This window comes from Oryza glaberrima, chromosome 4, assembly GCF_000147395.1.
Source record: "Oryza glaberrima chromosome 4, OglaRS2, whole genome shotgun sequence".
Classification (NCBI taxonomy): domain Eukaryota; kingdom Viridiplantae; phylum Streptophyta; class Magnoliopsida; order Poales; family Poaceae; genus Oryza; species Oryza glaberrima.
In genome coordinates, this window is record NC_068329.1 from 1,893,464 (window position 1) to 1,908,188 (window position 14,725).

The 14,725-nt window shown below is 36.2% G+C and overlaps 1 protein-coding gene across 1 annotated transcript; it reads left to right on the top strand.

Annotated features, from left to right (window-relative positions):
- The first annotated feature begins 427 nt into the window (after positions 1–427).
- LOC127770161 (serine decarboxylase 3) lies at positions 428–13,881 on the top strand. Its single transcript, XM_052295829.1, has 5 exons — positions 428–554; positions 6,782–7,013; positions 8,590–8,783; positions 8,881–9,014; positions 13,306–13,881. Exons 1-5 carry the CDS (start codon positions 428–430, stop codon positions 13,879–13,881), a joined length of 1,263 nt encoding a protein of 420 aa, XP_052151789.1.
- The last annotated feature ends 844 nt before the right edge of the window (positions 13,882–14,725 follow it).

Consider the following 14,725-nt stretch of genomic DNA (forward strand, 5'->3'; position numbering starts at 1 on the left):
TGGACCATCATAGATTCTCCCTATAAATTGAGTTCCCTCTCTTGTTGCTAATCCATACTATCAATTCCTGGTTGCTCCCCATTAGGGGACACATTCAAGAGACAGTTCATTTGGTCGCTCTCTGTCCTCAGTAAGTTCCTCCCAAATAGTTGCTACTCGTAGTCTGATAATTAAGTGAGAAATTTTCTAGCTAGAACTATTTTATATCCTTTGACAGAATGAAACACCACTACGTACTCCCTCCTGAAAAAAATCTATTTGCATTTAATTTCTTTTGTTTGATGTTGGTCGGTGAAAAATTAAACTAATTAATAACCAACGTGATACCATATTTATGAGCAGATCGATACTAACATTGGTACAAATTACTTTAGACAAGATAACAAAGATGACGGCCGGTAGCCTAGTAGACGAACTGCTAAGTAGCATGGGTGGATTCCACATAGACGAGCCTCCCAGTGCTGGGAGCGAACTAGAGAAGAGGCAGGATGATATGGCTAACCTCCTGGCAACTTTCAAGGAGCACCTCCAGGAGAGGTCTGCCCATTCTATTGGTAAGCTATTCACATCTTTGACCTGACAATATAATTACCACTATATAGCTAGCTAGTTAGTCCAAGTTTATTTTTGTGCTTAACTACGCCGTACCATATTAACTTTATAAGATTCAGTAGCTTTTTATATCTCGCTACCGAATAGTACTATTTTCGTCGTTGATGTACCCCTTTTATTGTACATGTGAATTAGAAGAAAATCTGCATGCAATAATAGGGTACAGCTTTATAGCTGAAAACCAAATTAGGAAATTGATCGGTTTTCACAGGCAGGGCCATTCCTAGCATTTTGGAGGCCTTAAGGTGAGATAAAAATTTGGGGCCATTTATTTCAACACGATATATAATTATATTTTCTATATTAATTGCAAAATTATTCTGTATATCCATAGTGCATAATTTCAATCTATGATTCTCTAATGGACTCTTATAGGTCGCGCATCAGCCCAAACACGATAAAGGAGTGCCAAAACCATATCTTCTATCACCTGCAAAAGCAAACCAAACAAACCATCCATGGGCTCATGGCTACGTCAGTTACCAGAAGTGATTTATTCTTACATTTTTATATTTCAACAGATGCCACAATCAACATCATTCCTTCTTAAATTAAACCTCATCGATCAAAGTAGGCATGCAACGATACCATTTACTCCTGCACAGATAAACGGAGAAATATATAGTGGAAACTACATATGCAGTGGAAACCTGGAAACTAATATTAGATCGCAAAATGGACATCTGAGATTCAGCCACGTCATAGCACGAGTAAAAATTTTACTCGTAGTTTTATTCACAGTAAAAATTTTATTGGGTTAAAATTTTTACTAGTGGTGATGTGGATGAATCTCAGACGTCCATTTTTCGATCTAACGGTAGTTTCTAGCTTTCCACTCTATATGTGGTTTGCACTATATATTTTTCCGTGATAAACGAATGGACATACAACTAGCATTTAGTCATGCGCACATAAATGAACAAACATGCAACTTCGGAAGACCTCAAAAATTTTAGAGGATGATCAAAATGGAATGGAAGAAGTATTTAATAGGCAGTATAAATTTGGATAGCAGTACATCTCTAACAAATTCAGAAATCTCGTTAGCAGACATATGGCCATCTCTGGCAAAGTCATTTGCAACACTCTAATTTCAGAGCAAAGATCGTCTAGCTCAACATAAAACGATGATCCATTTTGGGGAAAAAAAATCTCCACGAATTTAGCACAACATTTTCTTAATTCACACTATCGCCTAATGACTTCATGCCATTTGAGCTAAGTAAAAAAAACAAATATACTTTTGAACATCTGCAGCTCCACAAATCTCTATTTCTCAATGAAGTATTTACCATATCCACCATAACTAAGAAGTAATTATTTTCAAAAGGCCTTATGAGCTGTCTGAATTTCTTCAATGTAATCACTTTCATCAAATTGTTTTTTTTCTAGTAGAATGACGTTTAATTGCAAATGATGGTTGTACCTTCATTTCAGATGCAAGGCCTTTAGCAATGTCAATACTAGATGCAAACCCTTCATTTCGATCTATAGTGATAAAAAACTGCACTATGCCTTCAATTTGTTGCAAGGTAGAGTCAATGCACATGGATATGAAGATTCCAACTTTTTACTTACGAAGTTGACAGAAAATAAAATGTCATGCCCAATGACAATATCAAGTAAGAACTCGAATCTTCCAAGCACATCAAATAGAGAATTTTTGCATCACTCTTTGCCTTGGGGTACGTACAGTCATCAGAAGAATTACTATACGTAACTCCAACAAAGCTAACCTTATATGAGGAGCTTGAAATCTGATAGCTTTGATGCTTTTGATTCGGCTCTCCGAGAAAGTACCACACAAAGGCTTCACAGATAAATTTGGAACACAGTCAAGCAAAAAATTCCATCTTTTAGGTGAACGTGAAAATAATGTATATCCGCTGCATTAACAAATCAAACTCAGTGATCATTTCAACACATGGTAAGAAGTTACCGTTATTGTCGTGGTAAAGCTTCTCCCTAGATCCTCGAAAAGCCAAACTATGTTTACTAAGATATTTCACAACAACAACTGTTCTTACCGATACATATCTCAAGCACTCATTTTGATGAGGACATCACTCCTTTGTATACACACAATACTCCTCAAGTTGATGCAAGGTCCAATCACTAGAGCTTATGCACGAAATTGCATTTTACAGGTGAGCTTGTTCCTATGTAATACTTTTTTTTTTATTTTCGATCTTCTCAATAAGGAACAAAAAATAGAAAAACTATATGAAGAAGCAACTCAAGATGATGTAAGATGTGACTTGTCGAATTTTGGGAGCGTAGTTTAAAGTTCGTGTTAGAACTTCGGAGCTCGATAACTCAGGGCCTGTTTGGGGGAGCTCCTTGATGCTGCAGCTTTTGCCAAAATCAGAAGCTCCCGAAACAGCCTAGCTTTTGATCCAGATTCTAAGAAGTTGGGAAACCCAGCTTTTCTAGATTCTCAAAAGCTGGCTACCAACTAGCTGCTATAGAATCTTAAGCTCCCCCAAATAGGCCCTCAATCTTCCAAGACAAATTTCACATAAATCTTCAATTTGCAAGCCCTAATTCACACACCAATATTCGGAGCTTGACCTTTGGAATAAACCCTATACGGACTCGGAATCAGGCAAATAAGTAGTCTACGAACTTCTACAGAAAAAGTTACACAAGGTTCTTGACTTTGTTGGGTTTCTCCAAAAGTTACACAAGTTTATTTGTAGTACACAAAATTGAGTTCTCCCTCTCCATAACTAGTGTTAGCGCCGACACTTGGGATTGTTGGAAGGATCAATGAAGAGTCGAGGACGAGGCGAAATGCTGGTAAGAAGAATAAGCGAATCACAGGAGTGATCTAGAGGACTTAGTATGTTCCTTGACTCCTATCCTCCCAGCCTAATGGACCTAGTATCTTTGCTTTGGCCCATTTTTTCTACATGTATATACACATGTATACATAGTTTGGGCCCCCTCGGTTTCATGGACCCTAGGACATCGCCCTTCTTGCCCTAGCCTAGGAATAGCCCTGTAGTCTACTCATAGGTATCAAAACTAATTGGTAGCAGATATGATATTGATACGTGTCACACTTGGTACAGATAGGTCTGAGGTTTGATACTTAGGTATCAAGCCCGTTAACTATAGGTATAGGAGCTTGTAAATATCAGACATACTATCTGGTATCAGGTTTGATACCCATGTGTGCTAGGTACATGATACCTAGAGATAGGTACATGGTACCTATAGGTATCAAGCCTGATACCTAGCTAGTACGGTGGTACCCATATGTATTAGGCCTGGTACAATTGGTATCAAGAGATGGTAGGTACCAAACCTGGTTCTTGCTAGATATAAATCATGATACCAACATGATACCACCTAGTTTAATGGAAGAACCTTCTGACATAGTAAGATATCTTGGTGATACCTTGAGGTTTCATCTCACGATATCTTCTCGGTAGCATGAAAATACACGGGTACTAAATCTGATAACTATGGGTATTAGCAATGTCTGGTGCCTATAAAGTTTGATACCTATGAGTAACATGTATGATACCCGGTACAAGGTTCAATACCTACGAGTATCATGTTTGCACTAGGTATGTATCTGGTTTGGTACCTGATATCTTGGTACCTTGATGTGTTTCTATGAAACCTCGAAGTATCATGGTACCACTATATAGTATACAACCGAGATGCCAAATATACAATATAAAACTGAGGTTCATAGGTGGTACTAGTATGCAGGTGTCACTTAGATTGCATGGTAGTATTATATATGAAGTTATATCTACAATTTTACTACGTCTAAAGAAGTAGTAGTACTAGTGTATTGCTTTTTTCTAATTGCTTCCAGTGGCCTACTGTAGTCAATACTTAGACTAGCAGCTAACCGGCACCCATGCATGGTGTAGTTAGCAACAAGAGGTGCACAAACTAAGGCCATAAATCCATGGCATGTTATGTGGGGCACGGCTGGCTCATCCCTTTCCATGCATAGGACATGTGGGAGCACGTTATACTTTCTAGAGGACGAGTGGGCCCACAAGTAGATGACGGTAATACCCACATGGTCAAACGGACATGTGCCATGTGAAGGAGCTACCTGCTGGCGACTTAACGTTTCGCTCATAACTTGTATCGTTCCTACGACAGGATGTTGCCCCCTAGTTTTCCTCTTTATATACAGAGCCTTAATAATGGGTGGTTCACTAAACGCCTATACAAGTCGGTCATCACCCGCCTCTTGAAACACTTTCAGTACTAGCATTTCTGACCTTTTATGTTGTTTAATATGTCTATGTTTTTTTATATAGCATGCGTTGATATAGTCTTCTCTGCCAGTGATATTCTGTTTTTTTTTTAAGTATGGTAGCATAACATTTTTTTAATTCTTACCTCTTCAATTTTTATATACCCCCTAATATCAATTGTATTAATGCATCGTTAGCATGTCCATTTTAGTCCTTTTTTGGATTTATATATTCAAATAGGTAGCATGCCATTTTGTTTCAACTTATTTCTCCTGTCAAATTCTGCTGTTTTGTTCTCTCCTCTGTGTGAAAAAAGATACACCATTATGCACCATTGTGAAAATATGCCACATTACATGTTAAACATACCAATAAGTGTTTACATCCTTTTTTAACGAACTGTTTGCATCTTTTGATAATTCTGTAACTAAGATCCCTTTAGTCTCTCAAGCACAATGTAGAAAATTAAAGTGCCTTTCTATGAGCACAATTACCAATATATGATGCTCTTAAGATCGACATTGCGCTTTACTACTATACAAAACCGGATCACCACCGGTTGCGAAACCAGCAGTACACACTACCTAATATGAATATCACTGTCGGTTCACCCGGGAGGACAAATATAACCAACACGACAAGGCTGCATGGCTGCCATAGCTCAAACATATGATATTGTTAACAGTGAAATTTGGTAATCCCTTAAGAGAATTATCACATCGCCAATAGTCAGATTCTTTGGACCTGCACTTGAGCTAAGCAGATCTCTCAGGCCAGTATGTGTTTTTTGCATCAACAGATATTTATGAAATATCAGAGGCTGGTCCTCTGCCTGCTGCCTTCTGCATGCTGAAAAAAAATACTGATTCCCTCCCCTGACAGCTGCACCTTGCTTCTGCATGCGATATGCGTTGATCTAATACCGCTGCATGCAAGCCCTCTCTCTTTCTTAAATACAAAAATATTTTAAAGAAAACATTAAACTATTTTTTCTTCTCTACGATTTGATTGTACCATTATATTTATTACAATTAAATCTATACAACAAGTTCTTTCTTTCTTATATTTAAAATAAAGTACTCCCTCTATCCCAGTTTAGAGGGCGTGAAATATTTTTTTGCTAATACCAAGGAATAGATGCATGGAAGAAGTTTGTTCTATTAAACTGTAGTTAATCGTATTCATGAGTATTTAATCACATTGTTTGAAGCAAAACTGACGGTCTGACTACCTCGCCACCCAACGAAATTGCATGTATACCCCGTTCCCCGTGCAACCGCCCATGCAGATGAAGCAATTTATGCATGCATGCAACAATTAGTTGGGTTGATGGGCTAGAATTAAAGATGCGCCCTGTGTTATGAGACAACGGTGAAAAAAATTACACCCTCTAAACTGGGACAGAGGGAGTATATAAATAAGATTATATTCCTTGTTGAAACATGTTTATATTAGACATGAAATAACGAGTTGTAATTCTTGAAACATTAGAAGATACTTACTGAAACATCCAATTAATTTTGGAATTTTTAATATTTTATCCTCCTTAAAATATTGTTTTAGTTATTCCATGGGAGCTTCCAATTGGTATAAAAGATTGTTGTAGTTATTCTACATTTATTTATTGATATCGTGAGTATTTCCCTCAAATTGTTGCTATGAAACGTGAGGATAGTAGTTATACACTAAAATGAGAGTTACCTTGTGGACGCGAAACAATCGTAATTATATATTACCATCAGAAAAAAAAAGTTGCATGGGACCAACAGAAATAGCTGACAGAAAAAAGACCATGGGATAGACATTATCACTATCTCTTTCCCACTGACCATACGAGTGACCTCTGCTTTAGGGCTATGTGCATCAAATGATGCAAACATTAAGTAATTTGATTCTAGCATCTTAAAAATAACATAATCGTGTGGTCTTCTTTTCTGCAGGCTACCCAATCAATTTCGAATTTGACTTTGGCCCTGTAATAGAATTCCTAAACATGCGCCTAAATAATGCTGGTGACCCTTTTATGGAGTGCAACTATGGTATCCATTCAAAAAAGTTTGAAATTGCAGTGTTAGATTGGTTCGCTCGGTTGTGGGAACTCCCCAAAGACCAATACTGGGGCTATGTCACTAGCGGTGGAACGGAAGGGAACATGCACGGACTTCTTGTTGGGTTAGTTCTTAATTATTTCATGTACATATATTTTAATATATTTTAATGCTTGTAATTTTATGAATGTTTTACGAACAAATCCCTTTGGACTTGAATTTTTTGGATAATTATCTCCAAAAGATTTCAACGAAAACAAAAACAGGTCATTGTTTTGTAAAATTTCAGGCATAACATTTTATTTGATTCCCAACTTATGATGGTGTGTACTCTAAAAGAAATGCATGACTTTTTTTGTTTTGTGGGGAAAAAGAAATGCATGACTTCAATACAAAGTTAACAATGCAGTCCAAAACTCAAAAGTTACGATTTAATTTATAGTATTACAATGAAACTGATTGGAGCAATGCATGCTATCATATATACTTGCAGCCACAAAAAAAAAATATTACACAGGGCTGGCTTGGAACCTACCACCAGATCGACATAGTTCCATCACCCTCAACTTCCTTTTTGAAAGAGGAAACATAAATTAACACTGAAAAGTTTGGTAACTTCTGATAGCTGTAAAATAACCGTAAACTCTTCTAGCAATTATAGCAGGGTAAGATTGCAATATAAATGTTTGACCTACTGTACCTTTTGTAATTATTGGCTCTCCAGTGTTGAGGAACGGAAGGGACAAAAAAAAATAAACGAAAATGCTGCCGCTCGGTTGCCCGGGGGAGGGGGAGAAAATCGGGCGCTCCCCCCCTCCACAACGTGTCGATGTGCTTCTACTGGGACCCCACCATGTGTTCCTACTACTTGCCACATATCTTCACCATATACTCTATTGCAACAAAAAAATCACATATTTTGGAAACCCCCTATTAAGGGAATTCAGTTTATTTTTTGTTTCACTAAAAATGTTTCACCTAGTGTACTCACGATATTTCACTATGTATAAATCTAATGTTGCCGTGAACTGAAATACTCCATTGCAACCAAAAAAGCCACATATTTTGGAAACACCCTATTAAGGGAATTCGTTTTATTTTTTGTTCCATCGAAAAATGTTTTACCTAGTGTACTTATAATGTTTCACTATGTATGGATCAAATGTTGCAGTGAACTGAAACATTGTTTCGCTATTTGCTGAAACATTATTTTTTATATAAGGTGAAATAACACCCGATTTAAACGAGTGAAACATTTTCGACCTACTTAGTGAAACAATTCCGATATACCCGGTGGAACATTGTGCAACATTTTAAAATAATTCAATAATAAGCTAAAAAAATATTTTCGTCGGAATATATCCATGTGTGGTCTTGTTTTGAAGATTTAATTGCAACGAATTTAATGGTGCAATCGGATCATGATTTGGATAAGTAATTTAAGAGAAAAATCAGTTTAAAGTAGTTTTTGCACGTAAATCAGGCGCTGACGTCAGTATGACGTCAGCGCCCGATTTTTCCCCAAAGCATCGGCGCCCGACGTCTAGGGCCTTCCAAAAATAAATACTAGAAAGTATGCACCTCGTCGAGGAGTGGAAAATCATTTCCTATCATATTTCTAGATGGGTAGCCTGTAAATTACATAACTAACTAGATTATTTGTTGCCCTCTTTATAATTACATTGGCTACACTTGTACAGGAGAGAACTTTTTCCGGAGGGGATTATCTATACATCATGTGATTCACATTATTCTATTTTCAAGGCTGCTAAAATGTATAGAGTCCAGTGCATCAAAATTGACACTTTGTTTTCTGGTGAGATGGATTATGCTGATTTCAGACGAAAACTACTACAGAACACTAGGAGCCCTGCCATTGTGAATGTCAATATTGGTACTTACTCCATCTCCAGATGTAACCATTTCATCAATTGTACTCCACTATTTTTCTCTGTTTGCATGTGACAGATCATGTTTGCTGTGTTGTTTAGGTACTACTATGAAAGGCGCAGTTGATGATCTTGATGAGATTGTAATGATTCTTGAAAACTGTGGTTTTGCAAACAGATTTTATATCCATTGTGACAGTGCTCTAGTAGGCCTTATGATGCCATTTATCAAACAAGTAAGTTTTATTTTTCAAATAGTGAGGTAATGCATATGGAATATTTAGCACCAGCTGATTGGTTTGAAACATTTGCATTTGGAAATTCTCCTAAACAGTCTAGCATTTGAACAATAGTAGATTGTATTTCTTTTGCATTGTCGAAAGCAAACGATCTGAATATAGGTTGAAGAAATAGCACAGGCAATTCATATATATGGATTGAACTTGCTTGATCTTTTTCTTTAATTTCCATACATAAATAATTTGTAGTAAAAAAGAAAATAGACCAGCATAAATAAATATGTCATGTCATATAGAATGATTTTGGTTACTTTTTGGATGGACAAGATTGCATTAAGAGTCGTGTGTGAACAGTAACCTTGTTGTTTCCTCTTTCTTCTTCTCCTCGTCATTCCCACGCGAATGTGACCGCATAGAGAAGACCGAGCTTGTTCGGCGAGCGTCCTCCTGTAACACCATATAGGTATATATATCCACATATCTAGAGTGCCACATACAAAAGCACTAACTCCTAAAATTATTAAAAATTTGACATATTCTAACTAATAAATACAAACATTCACGATAGACAGTTACAAGACAATTCAATAATGATAACGTCCACAAATTCGAAACCACCAGTAGCTTTAAAAAAAACCACAAAACTACACATAACCAAACCTTTAAAACAACATTTACAAGTTCTATACAAAACTTATTCTAAGCAGAACTAAGAACTAAAGCTAAAGTTGAGTAGTGTGCAGTAAAGTGTGTATACTAGGGCCATGTAGATCCATTGTTATTTTGTACCTAAAAACTAAGTAGAACACAATAGTAAGTACAAATACTCAGGAGGTGCAATATGGAACTAGGAAAAATGTATATATATGAATTTGCATTAAGTAGTCAACAAGTAGTTGTTCTCCTCCTGGGCAAATGTGAATATCTTTAAGCATTACCTGTACGGTGAGTAAGCAGGGCAAACGCTTAATTACTACTAGCATCGTCAATTAAGAACCATATGATACATTCGGTATGTATGCATGGTATTTTAATGGAACAGCATAATAAGTTGATACATGAATTATAGCATAAACAGATCAAAGAATTAATGAATCACATGAATAATAATGGCACAATGAAAGTAAGGCAAATTATGCCTATATCATTCCCAAATACTGAAAATGAATTGCTATTCTAGTTTTGGACCCGGTCAGGAATATTGTTTCTATTTTTGTGTAACACCCCAGCCACTAATTTCGCCTTAGTCTACTCTACACACTAAATGAGCCCACATTCATATAGCAACTTACTTACACTTTTGTCCTCCTTCATGTAAAAGGTTAACCCAAAGGTAATTTAGTTAGAGTAACCTAGGTATATAAGCTGGCTCAAATCTATCAAGATTCTCGTAAATTGAGCACTTGGGCCTAACAGGGCTAAACTGGAACAACAAAACACATGCCAAAACAAACGAAACGAGCTGGGGTATTATAATTTCTTCTAACCTATTTATTGAAATTGAGTGAATTAACCCTATTAATTAGAAAGATAACAACGATGACTACAACCTTTAATTTATTTAGGACACCTAACCTTAATCTGATAGTTTAATACTACCTCCGTCCGATAATATAAGGGATATTCACTAATTTCTTTGTGACTTTGTTCTCTCTGGTCGCTCAAGTAGCAACAGCAGCAGAACATGCAGTAGCCGCAGCAAAGGCAAGCAGGTCTGCACTCTGGAGCAGATCATAATTATTACTCCCTCCGTTCTCTAATATAAGAGTTCTCTAATATAAGAGATTTTGAAAGTTTGCTTGCATTGTTTGACCACTCGTCTTATTATAATTTTTTTTGTAAGTATAAAAAACGAAAAGTTATGATTAAAGTACTTGGAATAATAAAGTAAGTAAAAAAAATAAACAATAATTCTAAATTTTTTTATAATACGAATGGTGAAATAGTACTCGCAAAAAGTCAAAATCCCTTATATTAGATTAGGGGGCGCAGGAGTACTGGAGAACTCATTCATTTTTAGGACCGGTTAATAACCCTTTTATTACCGATTGTAGCAACTAAGACCAGCAAATAAAGACTCGATCTTTATTACCAGTTGAAAGAACAGATAATAAAGATGCATACTAAATAAAAATAATATGTGGATTCAAACTAAAGATCTCTCATCTCAACTCTTATGCCCGTTACCATCCCACCTACTACACTCATCTGGTAACCAGATAGAGATGATTTCTTTTTTAACTAACCCTAGAGACATTTTTAGTATCGGTTGCTAACAACAATCGGTATTAAAAACATCTTTAAGTTCAGATTGGTGTTACCAACTGGTACTAAACATGCATTGTTAAGTACTGGTTGGTGTTTATAGGGACTTTGACTTTTAGAACCAGTATTAAAACATCTTTATTACCAGTTTTTAATCTAAGCGAGATATTTATGTTTTGGGACTAGGATCGTTTCTCTAGTAGTAGCACACGCTGCAGTAGCACAGATATCATTAAAGTATAAAGAGCCCACTTGCATGTTGGCTTGGGAATTTTTATTTGAGGAAGTAATTAAACGGAATAAAGTCTGTAATCACCCATAATCAACTTGAATTATTGGATGAATTATTAGATGCGAAGAGAGAAAAAAGACAGATACATACATACTCGAAATATGACGTACTGGTCCAAATTATAATTGCACATATAACTCAATATAATGGAAACTATGTGGTCATTGAAAATTACTGTTGGTTATTTGTGTGTGAATTGACATCGCGAAAACATTGGTTGACGCTCAATTTGTTTTAGTTTCATGGGTTATCCATGAACCATTTTTCCATATTTCTTTTCGAAATATACCTATCCAACGCGGAGCGGCAGAACTACTCGGCTACAAAGTGGGAAAGCTCCCTCCAGCAACTTCTTACCTAGGTGTACTTCTTCATTGGAGCAAACCATCCAGCAACTTCTTACATCCATTTAGAATTCCCTTCTAAGCTGGCTATAACCATCCTTATTGACCAGAAAGGAATTGAGACAAGTATAAATGTGGAACTAGCGAGCTTGTCCATGACAACGAACTTGGGTTGGTAATTAAAATTGACTAAGATTTCACTGAAAAAGATATTCAACGCACTGACACAACATGACCTACTTATGTTTTAGGTGGGATAATTTTACATAGTTCCTTTACTACTCATCGCTTTTAATTAGGGATTTAGTTAACCCATGAAAATTGAAAAACCATGAGGATCTTTCAGCATGCTGTATCAATAGCTTTTGGATTATGAAATTTATTTATGCTATAACTATTTATAGCTCACTGTAATTTAAGAAAATAGTTATAGAATTCTGAAAATTTCACGTCCAAAAATTCAAACCTAAACATGAAAGCGGGCACTATTGATCATTGAACTTTCCATACCATTTACTTCACCCTTTTTTACCATATTTAGAAGTTCTTCCCTGAAGCACTATTCATCCTTGAACTTTCCATAACATTTAATTTTTACCCGTTTGATCATATGTAAAGGTGTTTCCATGAAATGGTAAATATATATGCTTCTGGAGGAAAAGTTTAGGGATGAATAGTGTCCGATTTTGATATTTAGGGATGAACTTTACACTTTCTTGAGGTTGTGGATATGAAAAATAATAATTTTCCATAAATTCATAAATAATATTGGAAATGATTATTTAAATTATTCATATTAGATTTAAAAATGATAAGATGTGAGAAATAATAGGAAGAGTTTGTAGCAAATCTGCAACTGTATTTTCATATGCGCTTTCAATTATTTCTATCTATTATTTAGTCCTTTTAAAAGAATATTTTACTAACAACTCCTTCATGTTTGTACCTACTCTTTCTTTCATGTGTTTTAATATTACAAAATAGTCCTTTCCACAAATGACTATCTTATTTCATTTCTAAAACACATGTTTATTATACAAAGACACATATATCGACGAAATTGTGAAAATCACAACCAATTTGTTCCAAGCAATATTAGCACACATATAATTTATTTTAATCCAAGCACGAGTATTTATCTAGTTATATAAAAAAATCAAAACACAGTGAAAAAAATCCATATATCAAGCTAGAGTTTCTATATCAATTAGAGCTATATGTACTTAAATATCGTCTCAGCTTGCTGTTAATTTTTTAGACAATTAGAAAGTATTTCGCCAGTGCACAGAGTTCATGCAATCAGCTTTCCTATTGGCATCAATAATTTACATGGAAAAATACCTACGTTCTAAACAATTCCTTATATGTGCTATACTAATTTCTTCAGGCACCAAAACTAACTTTCAAGAAACCAATAGGGAGCATCTGTATTTCTGGCCACAAGTTTATTGGATGCCCAATACCATGTGGTGTTCTAATAACCAGGTTGATGGATATCAATCATGTAATGTCCACAAACATTGAGTACATCTCTTCAAATGACACAACCATAGCAGGAAGCAGGAATGGCCATGCTCCCATCTTTTTGTGGTATGCACTGAAGGGTATAGGGTACAATGGTCTTTGCAAGACGGTTGAAAATTGCTTAAAAAATGCCCAGTACCTTGCACTTCGTCTCAGAGAGATGGGGGTAAGTGTGTTCTTGAATGCACTAAGTATCACGGTTGTGTTTGAGAGGCCAAACGACGAAACATTTGTGCGCAAATGGCAGCTTGCCTGTCAGGGAAAGATAGCACATGTAGTGGTGATGCCAAATGTGAGCCTTGAAAGGATTAATATGTTTCTTGAAGAGTTCACCAAGAGCAGAATCGCATTGCTTCAAGATAAATGTGTTGCTGGAGATGTGGGCCAAGAGAACTGCCTCTGTAGTCTTCATCTTGACAGGAAGAAGGAGGCAGTATAGTATTATTCATTAAGCAACCAAGTATAAGAGTGCTTACTATGTATTAATAAATGAAACTATTGTCGCCGTTGATGAACCAACTTCTATTATGTACTAATTAATGTTAAGTTTGTCCCCAGTTAATCAATGAAAGCAATAACCTATATGTCTATTATTATTTCTTTCTTCAGTTTAAAATAATCTTTGTTTTGCATATTTCCCATCAACCTGAACTTACATGTTTAATTTAGGGCTACATACGGCTGAAATCAGTTTGGATAGTATATATGCACAATCCAGACACTTCACATATTTATAGTCTAGTTTTTTTAATGCTCGACATATATTAGAATGTTCACGCCCAGCTAGCCTTCCATATCCACGTCAGCTCTCGCAGGTTTGGTGGTCACTTCTTCTGCACGATCTATCATACACACACAAGAAAAAATTACAAATAAGCCTACAACAAAAAATACTGGGGAAATAAACGGTAAAAATAATTAAATGGTGAGGATTGGAGCCAGAAGGGAAGAAAAAGATAGACTAGATGTTTTATGAATTCGGATAGCGAAAATTAACTGTACATAAGGGTTTGCGGCGTATGCAAGTACATAGCGGTTTGTGTACTCTATGATAGCACGGTGAAAACCGGAACAAAATTAAAATGTGTTTACAATTGTAGCTGAACTGGAGGCCAACACAGGAACCCCCATATAGCAAGAGATGCTTCCACAGCCAGTCTTCCAAGAATCCCTCGGCCCTGGCCCCGGACGCCCTGGACCGCCGTACGTCGCCTGCTTCGACTCTTCTATGTCGTCCTGGTTCTATATATGCGTTAATTAATCACATAGAAGTCCCTGCAGGT